The sequence below is a fragment of the Rhinolophus sinicus genome, chromosome 17, assembly GCF_057876585.1.
Source record: "Rhinolophus sinicus isolate RSI-liver-muscle chromosome 17, RSI-T2T, whole genome shotgun sequence".
NCBI lineage: Eukaryota > Metazoa > Chordata > Mammalia > Chiroptera > Rhinolophidae > Rhinolophus > Rhinolophus sinicus.
In genome coordinates this window covers 190,083,634-190,102,027 of record NC_142517.1, presented here as the reverse complement: position 1 = coordinate 190,102,027, position 18,394 = coordinate 190,083,634, and the positions used below count along the sequence as shown (strand labels likewise).

Genomic DNA, 18,394 nt, shown 5'->3' with positions numbered 1-18,394 from the left:
ATTGCCCAGGAAAACTCAATTTTCTGTAAACTGCAGTGCTAGAGTTGTTTACTAAACATCATTTTAATATAATTTTCACGGCAGAGAACTCCTTACTCTTTAAGGTTTACAAGAAATTTAAGAAAAACAGGAGATAGGAAAATGTACTCAGTTAATTTATACCACTGTCCATTTATTTTTGCTGTTTGGATTTAGTTCAAAATACTCAATACAGAGTTACTTTTCAAAGAGCAATTACAAAAAGAAAAAGAAATGCCAAGGCAAACTTTGCTTTTACCTAATGATTTAAGAGGCTTCTCCGCTTTGACCAGCTCTAAGATGTCTAATATGTCAGTGGTCTCTCCCTCCAGAGACTGCAGCAAGTCAAACAGGCATTGAGCTGACACACCTTTGCTGGGCCCACTATTGGCAGCATCCTGTATAAAGAAAGGCAATTTTAGTTTATTGATTCCCATCTCAGTACTAATATGGTTTGATCAGGAATTCAAATTTCACAAACACTACCACCGGTAACAATTACACCATCAATCTGGTATTCGACTTATATAATTCAATGTCCAACAGTGCTGCTGGAACACTTGCCTTTTAAGGAATCTATTAAGGGCAAATGTGGTACAAAACAGATATTTGTGGAAACTCATAAAAATACATCAATACCATGTTTCTCTGAAAATAAGACCTAAACAGAAAATAAGCCCTAGCACAATTTTTCAGGATGTCATCCCCTGAACATAAGCCCTAATGCGTTTTTTGGAGCAAAAATTAATATAAGACCTGGTCTTATTTTGGGGAACATGGTATGTGAACTGCCAGAAAATTTCATGCCAATGGCTCCTCTGGTCTGCAAATGTAGGACTCAGCATTCCCAATCGCAATTTTTATAATGGATTAGTTGAATATTTCAAATATGTTTGGGGGAATAGATGCTTATTTTAACAACTATGGGAATTTTACAGATCCTATTTGATAATATATCCCCAAAATGGAGATACTCGCCATCTCAAATCTATTTAAAATGGCTTCGATTCATTCATTAAAATAACAAATTCTTATTAAATTCCTACTCTGTATAAAGCACCATTCTGTGCACTAAGGTTATGGCAAAACCTTAGAAAACAAAACATACACACCAAACGGCTAAAAACAAACAAAAAACAAAGGTCTTGCTTTAATGGAGCATAAATTCTATTGTGGGGTGTGGTAGAGATTCATAATAGTGAAACAAATATATGTATGACATGTGATATGGTATAAATGCTCTGAAGGAAAAGGAAAATAAAGTGGGGTAAGTGCTAGAGAGTGACAGAAAGGAAAGAGAACATGAAACTCCTCCTTATATCATTTTCTATTTTCTACCCTTTTATTAATTGAGTATAAAAAACTGAAGAGTTTGTCTATTTACATGCCAGGGGTGCTGAGATGAAGGTTGAAGAGAAATGTTGAATAGAAATTATTTTCTTGTTGAAAGAGAAATGATTTATAGCATTCATGCCCCATTGTTTGAAGAATGAGAGCTGAGACACTGATTATACAAACGAACAATGACCAAGCCATATACAGAAATAGAACTCTGATCCACAACTGGCAGCCAACTGCCCAGGAAGCCAGCCTACTGTTCCTCAGGCTTGTTGGAAGTCAGATTACTAACTCTCATGAAAACCAAATGATAACCCCTATAACAATAGGCCCCCAAACAGCCAGGACTGGATGAATAACTGACAACTTCCCTAATCCTTGTCTCTGCTTCCAGCATAGGATCAAAGAGACAGCCAATATTTACCCCTGACTAAGCACATAGGATACCTTGCTTCAAGTTAACCCAGCTTCCCTAGGCCAACAGCCTCCAATAAGGGCCTTCCCTTTTCTCCGTATCAAGTTTTCTCACTCCTCTGTCTGCCTTTGAGTCTCTGACAAAACACAAGTGATGGTGGTGGACACCCTTGCTATACATAGCAAGCTATGAATAAAGAGCCTTTGCTTTTCTCATTTGCTTGGTTTTCGTTTATTTCCACAGAGTTTACTCACAGGAAATTCCAGGAGAGGGGCCACACTAGCAAACAGCTGGAGCACGAAGGGCTTCCGGTGTATAATGTAGAACTGGTAGCAGGCAAATTCGATGGCTTGACGCAACTGGGGATTGCTTTCATAATCAGAGTACACCTATGGGAAAATGCCACATATTCAGAAAATGCTTAATAGCATATCAAAGTCGTGTTTGCTTTTAAAACTCGTAGCGATGGGAAACATGGAGGGAAATGGATAATTTTATAAACTGATGGAGAGGAGTGTAAAATGGTACACCCTTTCATGAGAGAAATTTGGTAATATACATAAACATCCTAAAAATATAAATATACTTTTCCCCCAGGACGTTTGTGAGTAGGAACAAATTGGACAAATATACAAAGATGAATGTATAAGAATGCCTGCTTAAAGCGTAAGCTTGCTGTAAGCTTGCTTATAATAGTAGAAAATTCGAAACAACTTAAATTATTCATAAATTGGGGTTGGTTAAGTGAATTATAGCACAAGCATACAACATATTTTTCATATAGCTATATTTAGTGCTATAGTTATTTTTTAAAATACTATAGCACTAAATGTAGCTAGATGAAAAAAAATGCCCATCATATTCTTAGTGTTACATGAAAAAAGTAGTTAAGGAACTTGAATATACGGTATGATTCAACTTTTGTATTTTTTTTTAAAAAATAGGATTGCCAGGATTTTCAAGAAGTGTAAACAATGGTTATGTAGGAGGGAGGATTATAAGTGATCTTTATCTTCTTCTTTAAGCTTTTCTTTAGCTTCTGAATTTTATAATGAACATTTATTGTTTTAAGTAATGAGTAAAAAAGTTATAAAAATGGGGGAAATTCCAACTAGTTAAAAATAGGACAGAGAGCCCTCGTGATATTTAAATTTCTTGCCCCTGTAGGTTGTACAAACTTCACTTTGCACAAGTATGTAATACTCTCATAACTTTTATTAAAACTTCCATAAAAGCAGAGAACTAGGATGAGACCCCAGGCCCTGTGTGAACTTTATTCAGTACTCTTAAATGTAGTCAGATACACATTAGATAGGAGTAAACAGAAACTAATCCTTCAATCCCTTCATACCAAATTTAATGGCCATGAAAATCTCTATTCAGATAGAGGTCAGAGAAATGTCTTGGAAGAAACATCAGCTGAACACCTGTCATACATTTGAATAATGGTTCTCAAATATTCTAAGGCACCAGAACCACCTGGAGGTCTTGTTAAAACACAGATCACTGGGCCCTGACTCCAGAGTTTCTGATCCTGCAAGTCTGGCAGGGGCCCAAGAATGGGTATTTCTAACAGAGTCCCAGGTGACGCTGGTACTGCTGGTCCAGAGACCACACTCAGAGAATCACTGGCCTAGAAGAAATGGAAAAGGAATATTCCATGTCTGGAGGATCTCAGCCTAGAACGGAACATTGAGATTTCTTGGAAATTTTTAAGGGGATTTCATTTGGTGAGTTCTGCTATCATAAAAGAAGAGAACTCCGCCACTAAAAAGTTTCAGTATAGATCTGGTTGACCCACTAGTTGAGCAGTACTCGGGTGAGTGTTTTGGTTAGGAGAGGAGAGCCTGGGCACCTGCAGCATGGTGGGCAGAATCCACTGGTAGCCGCTGAGAGAAAAGAGGTGGTTGAAATGCACTGCACTGTTGATGACGGTGGCAGCATACTGCCTGAGCAGGGCACTGTCTTCTGGGTGGAGGATCAGAGCCCCGTTAAACACGTTGAGGAAAAGCATGATTTCATCTCCCCAGGGAAACTCGCTCGGCATGCCCAAGAACATCTCCTCCAGGAGTTGGATCCACAAGCTTTTTTGAAGAGTGTCGAGGCCAAACAGCTCCTTCCCAGCTGTAAGAACATGAAACAGCAGAGACAGAATGAGCCCCACATCAATCTTGTCAGTGTGGGCAGGCGATCAAACCCAAGGGCACTGCTGTTTTTCATTTGTTCCAACTCCTGTTGTGAAGATCTACTGCTGAAATGGTTCCCAGTACAATACTGCTGCCACTGGTATAACACTTCCTAGTTCTCAAAGGACTTTCAGCATTACCTCTTTGATTCAACTCTGTGGTCAAGACAGGGCAGATATTTTTAGCATGTTGCTGCTGAATAAGCTGTGGCTTTGAGAAAAAATAAGTTATTTCAGAAAGAAAATGGCAGGGCTAGGACAAGTGCTTGGTCTTTTAACTCCTCCTCAGACTAGAGTTCTCTCCACTATGACTCTGAAGCTTCTAGATGACATTGAGCATAGGTATGCTCATTTAAGTAAACTGTACCAAGCAAATAACTGAGTAAAAGAACAAGGTTTCAAAGTAGGTCTCTTTCTGTTTCTCTGTCTTTGTTTTTTTCTCTCTCTCAAATCAGGTATAATTTAGAGAGAGCAAAATGTAGAGTTAAATGCATTTTGACAAAAACAAACACTCATATAACCACCACCCCAATCAATACAGAGACAATTTCATCACCTCAGAGAGCTCATTCCCCCCAGCGTGAACGACTGTCCTGATTTCTGTCACTGTGGAATAGTTTTGCCTCCTCTTGAGCATCATAGAAAAATACGCATTTGTATCTGTTCTTCACTTAGCCAAGTACTCCCCTAACAACACCATACAACTTCCTTCAAATGCATATGATTAGCTTAGAGTAGTGGTCTCAAAAGTTTGGTCCCCGGAATAGCAGCATCATCATCACCTGGGAACTTAGAAATGCAAGTTCCCGGGCCCCATTCCAGAAGTACTGAATCAGAAACTCCTGGGTGGAAAGTGGGGGCCAGCAGTCTGTTTTATCAAGTCCTCCAGGTGATTCTGGTGCAAAGTCAGGGCTGAGAACCACTGGCTTATAGAACTGTCTGTTGGTTAGGATGCTCTCCAGCTAAGGACAAAACAAGGGCGTGAGAAACTCAAGAGAGCAAATGCTTTTTTCCTGATACCTTGAGGATCACTGAAGAGTGAAAACTCAGCATCAATCGCACTTCGAGGGAATGAGGGCAGTCGGAGGAGGTCTTCCTGGAGCATGGAGACGTGGGACTGTTTGTGGGCTGTGGGGATCTTCTGAGTCAGGGAGATGAGAAACAAGACACGCCCTACTTCTTCCAGCTTCCGTGTGAACACCTAGCAGCAAGCAAAAGCAGGAGCAGATGAAAAGTAGAATTAGCTACTCTGAAACTACAATGAGTGAAGACATTGAAGTCAAATCTTCAATGGCGAACCAGGCTGGTAAAATGAAGGGGGGAAAAGTGAAATGAGAAATGTTTTTTTTTCCTTACCACATAGAAAAAGAAAACAATACTTAATTGACTCTCACTTCCTGCATCTGTCTGCTCTACAGAAGGAAGTGTTTCTTATGGAGTTTGAAGGCTGAGGGAGCACAAGGCAAGCATTGTCAAGAATACTTCAATATTAAAGAGGCCATTTGTCTGGATATTATAATATGGGAGACCTTTTCCAACAGGAGCCAGCCAATCAGTTCTGATCGCTTCTACCATTTCCACTGATGCCTTAAGCTGTTTCCTGTCTGTTCTGTATTTGCTTCTTTTAAAATGGCTGAAATGGGATCCAGAAAAAAAATCTTTCTTGGGACAAAAGCTGATGGGACCTAGGTTAGTGCCCCTTTAACTGAATTTAGATGGCATAGACATGGTACTCTTAATCCCTTCTCTTTGTTCTTTCTCTGTTGCTGATCAGTGGACAGGGGATGTGATTAGGAAGTTCAGCAGTGGTGAACAGCTATTGAAGAAACTTCAGAGCCATGACCATGGGCCTGCATAAAAGTATCCCCCTGAGGAATTTAGAAAGAAGTCCTAAGGTTCAAGTTGGAGTGTACACGGAACAAGAGCCCCATTTTATGCTATTCTTTTATAACATCTTGTTAAATATGATTAAAAAACAAACAAACAAACAACTAGTGAAGTGCCATTATGGATGATGGCTTTAGTTATTTTGTTGCCAAAATCGGGAATGAGCATAATATGGGGGGAATTGTTTTAGAAATTGTTTAAATGTAAGAGCTTACAGTTTTGCCTAACATCTCACGTCTTGTAACACATTCAGTATTTTCTTTCTCTTAAATGTAATTTAGGTAGTTAATGGTAACTATATTTCTAATTACTTAAGTGGTCTAATTCTATGCCATTCGTATTCATCTCATGAAAGTATTTTGGATAGTTGATGACAAATTAGCATCTCTGTTATGTGCAGAAATACTGAAATTATAAAGTCTCCCGAAATTCTTGTTTAGACATTTTATTAAAAATAAATGTAAATCAATTATAAATAATGTAAATAAAAACTAATGTAATGCATAGACCATATTAAAGCCATATCATTATTAGAATTGCATATTACAGCTATATTTTGCTTGCAAAATAGTGAATTTCCTTAAGCTCAAAGCTCAGTGAGATATGTGAACATTATTCTGCTCTTCAATTTTAAATCTAAGTCCAACTGCTTGATTATGTCTCCTCCTGTTGTAAGAGAAGTTAGTGACATGCCCAAGGTCAGATCACAGGTCAGTGGCAGAGCTGGGACTGAGTCCAGATCTCTGGATTTAGTTCAGTGCCTTTTTCAAACATATTACATTTATTGCTTTTATTTATTTATTTTTTCCAGCTAGCGTAAACCTCTGGGACATCCTTCTTATATTTATATTATATGTACTTCCGATCCTGTTTTACAAAAACATGGAATGAAAATCCATATCTGGAAACTAGTAGGTAAATAAATTAGAAGATTTCTTTTGTTTATAGCCAATGATTCATCATAGCATTACTCCAGGTGAGTGTTCCTTAACAGTTTTACATTATGATCTGATTTATAAAAGTTAACTAACACACTATTTTGGGAAATCCTCTATTAACCAAGGGCCTATCCATTCAGGATCATAACAGAATCACAGAATCTCAGGGTTGGCAACACATTTACATGTCATTTATCTCAATGACATGATAGAACCATAAAATAAAACTGAGATGGTCAGGCACCTGTTTCTGAATGAGCTCCTGTCCTTTCTCTGGATGCATATGTACAAGGTTCAGCTGTGGAGATACTGACCTCCGGAAAGGATAAATATCCCGAACATAGGTCTGTGATGGGATTACACAATGACAAAAATTTCAAATGATTAAACTTTTACTCTCATTTCTTCTTTACTCAAAAGTCAGACAAACAAAAGTTACATTTTTTTCTAATGATTTTCTTATTACTTTGTATTTCCCAATTCTACAAAATCCAAAGGATGGTAAACCCTCTCTTCAGGAAAGTTTCAAATGGCCAAGGCTGAACACTCTTTCCAAACACCAGGATGTCAAAGCTGTGAGGAGCAAAGGAGCCAAAGGCAATTTACTAAATGACATTCTGGAAGAAGAAGCCCACTGGAAAGTGATGTCACTGGTCTTCTTGAAGTCTCTTTATGCTCATTAGATCAGGTCACCCTGGTCACACTTAACATAATAGAAAGGGGAATCTGAATAACATTAAAATTCCAAATAAACACATGTGGTTACTATAGGGACAACTTAATTTTTTATCTAGATGTAACAATAATGAGTGTTTTACTTGGCTTATCTCCTTTAATTACAACAACAACCCTACAGTAGATACTATTATCATCACTTTCATTTTACAGACGAGGAAACTGAAGGATACAAAAGTATAGTGGATAGTCCACAGCTACATAGACAATAAGGTGGTGTGACCTAAGTGGCCATGCTCTTAACCTCTTAACAGCAATGCCTCTCTGAGTGCTAGCAGCTGTCAGAAAAGGCATGATACACTTTTGACACAACTCAACATGAGTGTCATTATTGCACAGACTCACCTTATTGTAGTGGATAAGATTCCATCGTTTATCCATGAGAAAATAATGTGTTGACTGGGATTCTGGGATATTAAAAAACTCCAGACACTCCTAGGACAATAACAACATATTTTAATAAATGTTTATTGAGAACATATTATGTTCCAGGTAGTAAGCTGAAAAATACAAATATTATTTTAAAAAGGTAATTTCTTATAATTTTTATATATGTACATATATATTATATACTTTTATATATTAAATATGTGTGTGAATATATATATGTATACACACACATATATATACCCCACACACACATGTATACATGCTGGATTTGGATACACAGTTATCCAAAGAATGCTATAATAAGGACTATTAATGTAGTAAAACCATCTGCTCTCATAGTGCTAATATATGTATAATATATGTATAATTATAATTCAGACTGAGTGTTGAGCTGTGAAGGCATAGTGGCATCTACTAGTCTTAATATTGGGAAGAAGGGATGTTTAATACTATTAAGAATAATACAAACTACCATGCACTGAGGACTTATCATACTATTAAGAATAATACAAACTACCATGCACTGAGGACTTATCATATACTGTATTCCAAGTTCAATGCTTTCCATGCAGATAACTTGTATAACCTGCATTAGTATCCCAGTACGGTTGAAAAAGAAACGGAGCCTAGAGAGGTCCATGATTTAGGTCACACGGGTTGTGATGGAGCTCACGTTGGAATCACTCTGTTCACCTTCATGTTATCCTACTTTTCACGACTAGGAAAATGGAGTGGTTGTTGAGCTTTGCTTCCTTGGGCCTTAGGAATTCTCTGGAGATGTCAGAGTGAGGTCTAAGAGAGGCTTAACAACACTTTCTACTGAAATAAAATATATATGTTTGGCAAAACTGAATTTTTCAGAAGCCATCTCTACTTATGTCTGGGCCTGGAGTTGTGTTCCAGGAAATGAGATTACCAAAAGTTTGGATTCCAGGTAAACAAACACTAGTGACTCTAGTGGGAATCACTGTACTAGTGTGCTCATCACTCACCCTTAAAAACCTTACAGGCATGTGTAGCAGTGGATTGCATTTCTTTTGAGGGGGATAATTGCCATAACCATTAAAATACTTTCTTGACTCACTTGATTTATTCTAAGGTTTATATTTTCTGCTTTTCCAATAATTTCTGCCAGTGACAAGTCAAGACTGTATATTGTTCAACAACCGTGTTTCCCCAAAAATAAGACCTAACCGGAAATTAAGCCCTAGCATGATTTTTCAGGAGGACATCCCCTGAACGTAAGCCCTAATGCGTCTTTTGGAGCAAAACTTAATAAAAGACCCGGTCTTATTTTTGGGGAAACATGGTAGATGCCACAAAAAGGGTCTCTGGCATAGATCATCAGCTGGCAGCTACAGTTTGCCCCCTGTGTTCTCAGTGTGCAAGCCCAGGGCATCTCCAGAACTACCACGCGTGATGCCCGGGAGCTCCTAGGCAGGAATTCACAGCATTCCCAGGGGAATTAGAAGTGTACCCCAGAGTGTCATGCTGCCGTAGCTGAGAGAAGAACCTACATGATTTTGCCTAAATGCAGAGATAAAATGTCAGTAAATGGGGGGAATTGTGCAAGGAAACAGAGGAAATACACAGTAGTGAAACAGATTCTAGAAGAGGTGAATAAATGCACATATTCATTTGAAGATAGCAAAATGCCATTTAATTCTAAACTGGATGACCAGGGAAGTGGCCCATACACATTGTGCAAATAAAAATTGTTTCTGTCAAAAGTCATTCCTACCTTTAACAGGGCTTCAAATTGAGTGTCTTCATGGACTGGTAACTGGGTTGGGATATCACACTCATTCTGTCCATGAACTACCAAGGTTTTGGTACCTACAAAAAGTAAAAATCATAATGAATTGACTTGTACTATAGGAACATTTTGTGTTTAAAGCACAAAGTATTACACTATCAGTAAGCTGATATTTTATTGCTATGATTATAATTACTATTAGTGCTTAATGTGAATTGTGTATTGTACTAACTGCACTCTTTTATTTATGGTTAAATATGTATTTTCAATATATTTACTTATTAAATAGTGATAGTTACCGTTTATGGAGTTATCAATACTTTTACATGGGTTTTATGTGCATAATCATATTTAAATCTCATAGCAACCCTATGGCATGAGTATTATTATTTTCATCTTACAAATGAGGAAACAGAAAACTTATTTTTATAAGATTTTATAAGTAACTTATTCAAAGGCACATTTATTTAGTGTAAGAGTCAGAATTTAAACCTTAAGCATTGCAACAATATAGCCTGTATCTTAAATGAGATGATCAGGCAATGATAGCTAAGAAAATATAAACAGATATTAGCAAAACCAAAACAAACACCTGAAAGGTAGTTTAAATATACATTTTTTGTATCCCACTTAGCCAGTGAGACAGTACTTATTCTACTTCATTCATTAACTGCCAATCTTGGTGAACATTGTGATATATCTTGATTTTAATGAGTTGTTTTTAAGTTTTAAATGACAATAAAAGTTTCTTTGCTATAATAAAAATTGTTGGATCATCTACGTGACATATTGAAATATACACCTACCATTTATTGAACGCTTACCAGGAGTCAGGTGTGACAGCGAGTATTTTACATACCTATACTCATTTCTTCCTCATGACTGTGAAATATGAATTATAGCTGTATTTTATATGTGAGAAAAAATGCTTGAAAAATAAAGTACTTTTTCATAGCTAATACTAATCATCTAGGCAATGAATGCCAGTTTTATGATTTTAACACAGGCCTTGCTGCCAGAACCTGTGTTCTCTTTTATAATTTTGTCTTTCTCTTTATTTCAATACATGTATCATCTCACATTTTCTTAGTCACTGCATGAGGATAAACGCTTGGCAAAATTTTTATCTTAAAGGAAGACAAGCTATTCAAAGTGAAAAGGAACTGTATGTAGAGTTTACATCACACTTCATCCTCTTTTGTAATTCTCCTTCTTCCTGCTTTTCCCTTTTCCAATTTTTCATAAAGCCATCTCTCATTGAGTTTACAAAGGACTGGGGTCCATGCCATGCAAACAATATTAATCTCCTTGCAGTGCCAAAAATTCATTCAAAAAGGCTCTCAGTTCAGCTGGCCTTCTGTGATAGACTTAAATAAATCTCTAACCTTGGCAGCCCTTCAAGGACTGATTCACGCAGATCTCTGTTCTGATGTCTCCTTTTTCATCTGGCAATTGCTGACTTTTAAAGGGTCTATTATATTTCTTCGAATTATATTAAACAAAAATTCTTTGAAGCACTCAACACCAGGGTCAGAACTCTGAAAATTTTCTCATGAATGCGACACTTTGTCTTTAAAAGGGTTATTTATATTCTTAAAAAAAAAAAAAGTCCTATCACCCCCAAAGCAGTAGTGGATTACCTGGCATTGAGGCGGTCACCAGGAGCTTTACCTCACACTGCTCCTTCTTCATGGTCTGCTTCAGATCCTTGAAGAAGAGGCCCTCTACATAACCTACCACCTCCCACAGGAAAGTCAGAGTGGCTGAAATGGCATCCATGCCCCACTCGCAGGGGGTCCGCACAAAGTACATGATCAATCCTACCTAAAAGGCAGAACAGGAAGGGTTCACAAAGCTACAATAATCCTGAGCTCACATTCTCATTTTCTTGGCTTTTCTTTTCTTTTCAATATTCTTTTGTACCTTCATATTCTCTGTTTAAATGCTTCTCCAACACTTTCAATGGCAGTAAGCAGGAGAGGATGCAACTGGAAAACCGACCAGAACAGATTGCCACACATTCTTATGTATCACTAAAATGGTTACCTCTTCAGGTGAAAGCAGAAGATTATTTTTCCAGGCTTCAAGTCACTTGGTAGCTCAGGTACTTACGCTACCCCAAATTAATCTCTATGTGATATTTGCCCAAACACTCTTGGAAGCTTGGGTTATATCTAAAAGTCTGAATCTAAGAACACTCTGTTTGGTTAAGCTGGTGAACTTAAAAGTCTTTGTGTCCTCTCAATAGTTTAAAAAAAAATAGTGTGTTTGTACATTTTTAAGTTGTCATTTAAAATGTCTCATTATAAGTTTATTTTTTTGTTTAATAAAAGTAGTATACATGAAACATTCTATACATTGAAATGAGAGGACTGATTATAATTGGAATGTGTGTGTCATCAAATTTGATGAATTAAGTTAACTACCTTATTCAATAAGAAGCAACAAAAACCAGAAAAAATAATGTAAAAGTACTCCCCTCTCTCCACTGTGGCTTTTATCCAGCAATTCTTTAAAAATTTGTTAATCCTAGAAAACTTTCCAGTTACACTGAGATAATTAGTGTCACTAACCTAAATGCTTTGGTGGTTCTAAAGGCTGAATACCTAATGAAAGCCAAAGCTCAACCCTAGTAGAAATCTGTAAAATATAGGAAAAGATGGGAAGTCCTATGGGTTTAAAGTGCCTTCCTCAGTCAGAAATGAGGCTTCCTTAAAACGAATACATACACCAGGTCCTTTCTGTGTCTTACGCATCTATCAATGCAGCCTGGTGACATCTGTGATGGTCAGGGGAGGCCTTTATGTGTAGACTAGGGGAATGGTGATTGAAATGGCAGGCTCAGAAAGCATTAGTGGATATTTGTAAGTTAAGGATTTGGAGATGTATTCTCTTAAAACTATCTGGGCATCAAACCCCCTTTAAAAGTCTTCATATACCCCCAGATGTGCGCATACACCAGGGTGAAGATCACTGAGTCAAATTAAGACGTGGATTTAAACGTCCCCAACAAAGTCCGGCAGAGATGAGTCGGTGTTCCCAACATGCCTACCATACATGTTTGTAATAGTTGTTACAAAAAGATTGAAATGGCAGGCGTGCAATAAGGGGAATGGTTTAAAAATGACTCTGCCCTTCACTGATATGCCGTTCAGAGTACAAGACACTTTCTTCAGTCTATCCAAAGCATCCATGTTCTCAAGATTCAGGGGAAGATTCGGGTTTAGACAGAAATGCAAATCAGGATATTTATATTCATGCAAAACAAGATTACACAGCCAGGCCAAGGTGTCATCAGACCTTTTGTCTATTTGCTTATCAATTCCCTAGCTGCACAAGGATAAAGAGGACTTATTTCTGTCATTAGGGCTTATTTGGACTTGACAGGAGAGTATGGCAAAGGGAAATGAAACGTCTATCTTCTTGTCCCCAGGCTAAAGGCCAGAGGAAAGTGGTGGTCCAGGGAAGCACTTCCTCTGTCCAGGTACCCTGGGGAATGGGAATGCACACTGGGGGCACTCTTGCCTCCAGTCTTTGTTTGGATCTCTGACAGGAGTTTACTGCAGAGCTGTTCCATACCAGCCTGGATACAATATAAACTTGACAGAGCACACACTTAAACTGAGGGAGGCCTTGATGTTTGGCTTTGACAATCTGCCTTTGACTGTTGTGTATTGTAGACAGGACCAAGAAGTAGCGGAAAGTTTAGCTGGCGAGCTTTCTACATAGAATTGCCATAGGTTGGTGTCACTTGAGTAGGATGATCTAGCCAGAGGACTTCCTAAGCGGGAGACATAAGGGGCTTATGACCAGAACTGAGGGGTCTACAGCACCAGCAGGAGCTGAGGTGAGGTTGAGTCTCCCTGCAAACACCACTGGGAGCAGAGGGGCCCTAAGTACCAGAGCAGCTATGGGCTTTGGCTCCCATCAGCTGGGCATCCAGCAACCAGACAGATAAAGGCACTGTTTCACAAAGGGAGGAGCCAGAGCAAATGTTGAATAAAGCTAGAGTGCTGCACAAAGGTCTTTTTTTTCCTCCCCAACTTCACATAGCATGTAAAGATGAAAGTAGTTGGAAGGGAAAGGAATTCATAGAAACTAAGTATTTTCAGCCAAGAGAGACTGAACACTATCCAAAGGTACTATTTATTTATTTTTGTCAGTCTGAACTTAAAACTCGAGTTTTAAAAATTGTATTTTATTATTTATATTTTTCCCTTGTCAACCAGCAGGTGGGCACTCAGGAGGAAAACCAAATCAGTCATAGCCAAGAGAAAGGGATTACAAGTTTTCTCTGCACATTGGAGTTGTAGCGTCAGTTAAATTCACCATTCTGCTCAGATGCATATAAGTAACTCTTATTTCCCAACCTTCTCAAAGACTGATGAGACTAACGGAGAAAGAAGAAGCTCTCTCAGCATAGAAATTCATCTGGCCATCTCTCCACCTGGATTGAAGTGTAATTTCAAAGAACAGGCATCATGTCAACAAGCCCCAAACTACACATTCATTTTGGGTATAAAGAGAATACTAAGAAACTGGTAAATCCTGGAGGGCTCAGGAAGGAGTTGTCGGGATGGTGTGTGTGTTAAATAGTGAAACAGAAAAAGGGAAAAGTGACTAAAATGACATAGGTTTTTCTCAACAGAAAACCAAAATGAAGAACAAACATAAGGAAGTTGTATAATGCCAAAGGAAGACAGAGAACAAAGTGACATTAACTGAGTATCCACCGCGTGTCACGGATTGTATCAGGAGGAGGGGCTTCCCCACACACACAGGGGTGAATTTAACTGACCAGGGTTCACTTTTCATCTCATAAGTAATGGGAATTTATTGCCCAAAACCTCCTAAGACCTTTCCTCATGCTACTTCTTCCTAGTTGGACATGAACCTTTATAACCTACTGGAGGCTGAGACTCACCAAGTAGTTGAACAGGATGTGAGACGTCTGAGCAGGAAAGTCTCCAATGTTCAGGAGCAGTTTGCGCAACATGTACATTAACTCATCCTGAAAGAACAGAATGTCTATGTCTCACTCAGCTGCCAGGCTATAGATGATTAAATTAACTTCTGGAAAAGCAGGGAGGTGGCTATTTCTTACTTTTGTCCCCATGTTGATTTCCATTATGTTTAATATTTTAATATAGTCTTTGGTACATAGTATTTAAGCCAACTGTGATATGTTCTCACTGAGACGTAGTCAGACAACTTTTTTTATAAACAAAAATTTATACTGTGTCTATAGGCCATAGGCAAGTCACAGCAAAACTGTGTATTTAGTTAGCTCTATTTGCTATGGCTGCCAGGTGTGAAGGAAATGTAAGGAGGCCCTATGTCAAAAAAACCATTAAACAAACCAGTTTTTTTGAACTCCGTGGTTCTGCTTCCTAGGTTTTGAGAAAAACAGATAAAGCTCGGCCGAGAGAAGATAAATGGAAATATAATTAACCTTACCTTTTAGAAACCAAACTTAGTCTTGCAGTGAACAGGAGGATAACATAGAAATGAACAAATAATTCTTAATCATCGTTGTATTTTACATTGCTGCTTTTATTTGGTATAATCTTACAGGGTGGTCCCATAAATTAGATTTTTTGACTAATGGAGAGTTTCAACATATTCTAATAACCCTACGATCACAGACTACCAAACAATCAGAATTCAATAGATGTACCCAATACTAAGAATATTATACTAAATTTAATCTTTGTTTAAAAGACGGAGAATCTGTATCTTAGGGTCATCACTCGCAGTGTACCACACACTATGGAGACATCAGCTGATGGAGAAATTCAAAAGAAAACAGCAACGTTTAATATTGCTCATCATTATCATTATCTAAAGTACTTATTGGCTATGTGTCAGAGGACATTGATGCTGCCTGCACAGCACCGTAAAATCCATTGCGTGCTTTTAACAGTGTTCACACACATAACTACACCACAAAAAAAAAAAAAAGAAGAAGAAGAAAAGAAGAAGGAGGAGGAGGAGGAGGAGGAGGAGGTGGAGGAGGAGAAGAAAAAAAAGAAGGAAAATAATTACTTGTCTATTACTGATGGTCAGTTTTTCCAGAAAATGTCGAAGAACTGTTGACGGATCTTCAATGAGACAATTCCATAAGACTTGTTGGGCCACAGCACTCACTTTAGAAGAGAAAATGAACATTTGTCATAAATGGAAAGAAACCTATTAGATAAAGTATTAAACAATTTGCTAGGCTTTAATTAACCTCTTTTTTGCCTTAAAAAGGTTCTATGAACTCTTGAAAGGTAAATATTTGACCTCTTTGTTGCTGTTTCTGAATATTTTTACTTACAAAGAAAGGTAACAAACAAGTATAGGGTGGTCTTTAGGTATTAGCATTACTTTTGTAAAGAATACACTTGTGATATGCAATGGAATATCATTCAGCCTTAAAAAGAAGGAAATCTTGTCATTTGCAGCAGTGTGGATGGACATTGAGGGCATTACGCTAAGTATAATAAGCCAGGCAGAGAAAGACAAATACTGTATTATCTCACTTTTATGTGGAATTAAAAAAACGAAAAACGAAAAACTGAACTCAGAGTACAGATTGGTGGTTGCTAGAGGCAGAAGGTGATGGGGGGGGAAATGAGTGAAGGTGGTCAAAAGGTACAAAATTCCAGATATAAGATGAAACCTGGGGATATAATGTACAGCATGGTAACTATAGTTAACAATACTTTATTGTATATTTGAAAGTTACAAGGAGAGTAGATCCTAAAAGTCCTCATCATAAGAAAAAAAATTTATAACTATGTGTGGTGATGGATTTTTATATATATATATATATATATATATATATATATATATATATATATATATATATATATATATTTATATACAGAAGGTGCCAAAAAATGTATACACATTTTAAGAAAGGGAAAAACTGCTGATATTAATATTACGCTGATGGTAACCACTTTGAGCACCTCTTGTAATTGCAGACGTCAAATGTGACTTGTATCCATCTTTTGTTATCGGTATATATTATTACAATTTTAATGCAGTTGTTTTTCCTTTCTTAAAATGAGTATACATTTTTTTGGCACCTTCTGTATATATCAAATCATTGCGTTTTACCCCTGAACTAATACAGTGTTGTATATCAATAATATTTCAATTAAAAAGAAATACATTTGTGAGTCTTTGTTTTGGAAATCATCCTAATATTAGCGTTTATTAGGATGTATATATCAAATCATTGCGTTTTACACCTGAACTAATAGTGTTGTATATCAATAATATTTCAATTAAAAAGAAATACATTTGTGAGTTTTTGTTTTGGAAATCATCCTAATATTAGCAGTGCTAAGTATTATTAAATTAAAATCATACTTAATTATTTGTTGTATGGAGAAATTCCTAAAGTAATTACTTGGTTTTTAGAGAATGTTTTAGAGACGATCTTTTACTGTTCACATGAATGTTTTACATAGTATCTCCTTCAGCAAGATGAGTCAGTAATAATTAGGCTCCCACTTCTAATGATGAATATCTAAAGAATAAATAATTATTTCTAATGTGAAAGACAGTGCTACTTCTTTGGGGAAGGTGGTCGGGCTACAATTACCTGAAAGTGCCCAGGCTAAGAAGGAGATGGCTGAAAGTGAGTGGTGAGTAAGCACTTGTTTAAATGGTTTATTTAGTTTAGTTTTCCAACTAGGAATATAGAGTTTAGCATGAATTAATCATTCAGTCTATATTTTAAATAAATGATACCACTTTTTTTGCTTCAGAAACTCATGATCCAATTAAAATTAAGAACTATGTAAATAATATTAACAAGAGATATAAATAAGCTTTAGCTTTAATGTGTTTTTCTAAATAATTTAAATAGGGGTGGGTTTTTCTGAGGTTGAAATTGGTTAGAAAACCAATATTACGTTATTCTAATTGCTGAAGTAAGGCAGTTAAATGCTGAAGGCAGGAAACCTACAGATAAAAACAAAGAGAAAAATGGGACTAGTAAGTCTAACGATTACAGAAACAACTATAATCATTTGGAGTATGTCCTTTTGTACATGTGATACATATATTTACATGTATTTTTAAAGAATATTATATAGAAAATATTCTTTGGTACTCAATATATTGAACTTTTAAAGTTACTATTCTTCTGGAATGTTATTTCTAATGTACACAAAATACTGTCATATAGAGTTACTATGATTATAGTACTGTCATACAGAGATACTATGATTAATCGCCTGTTGCTAGACATTTAAACTCTTTTCAAATATTTGTTAGTTTAAATAATGTGCAGTGTAGCGTGTCCTATATAAATCTTTATATAATCCTCATTATTGCCTTAGGAAATTGCTATAAGTCAAAAATCTGTGTCAAAGGGTTTCCACACTTTTTAGGTTTTTGATACATACCATGAAACTCTATTCCAGAATGCTTGTATCTGATTTTATACTTCCATCAGAAAAGTGTGAAGACACTCTTTTCCCTGAATCTTTACCAACCATGGGCATTTTTATTTAAAAAAATCTTTGTAATTTTTTTAGCTAAAATGTAAGATTTCATAGTCTTAAACAACAATGTTGTTTGCAAATATTATTGGCTGTTGGATTGTGTCTATGTCCTTTGCCCATTTTTCTACTGGGGTTTAAAAAAAATCATTACTTAGTTATAAGGGTCTTTTAAAGATTATTAACAATAATCTTTGTCTGTTTCAAATGTAACCCATCCTTACTCCTGGT

The 18,394-nt window shown here is 36.8% G+C and overlaps 1 protein-coding gene across 14 annotated transcripts in view; it reads right to left on the bottom strand.

The window, feature by feature from the left end:
* The window catches only part of UNC80 (unc-80 subunit of NALCN channel complex), a 187,451-nt gene that overhangs the window by 41,884 nt on the left and 127,173 nt on the right, over window positions 1-18,394 (bottom strand). For 13 of the 14 annotated variants that reach the window (XM_019726978.3, XM_019726980.3, XM_019726986.3 and 10 more), the window contains 10 exons: window positions 15,708-15,808; window positions 14,587-14,673; window positions 11,303-11,486; window positions 9,648-9,742; window positions 7,862-7,951; window positions 7,026-7,127; window positions 4,977-5,157; window positions 3,627-3,895; window positions 2,026-2,160; window positions 278-416 (listed from right to left, as the gene is read on the bottom strand). In XM_019726978.3, coding sequence (XP_019582537.3) covers window positions 278-416; window positions 2,026-2,160; window positions 3,627-3,895; window positions 4,977-5,157; window positions 7,026-7,127; window positions 7,862-7,951; window positions 9,648-9,742; window positions 11,303-11,486; window positions 14,587-14,673; window positions 15,708-15,808 — 1,383 coding nt within the window. The remainder of the gene's footprint in view (window positions 1-277; window positions 417-2,025; window positions 2,161-3,626; window positions 3,896-4,976; window positions 5,158-7,025; window positions 7,128-7,861; window positions 7,952-9,647; window positions 9,743-11,302; window positions 11,487-14,586; window positions 14,674-15,707; window positions 15,809-18,394) is intronic. The other variant, XM_019726989.3, reaches the window with a different exon arrangement.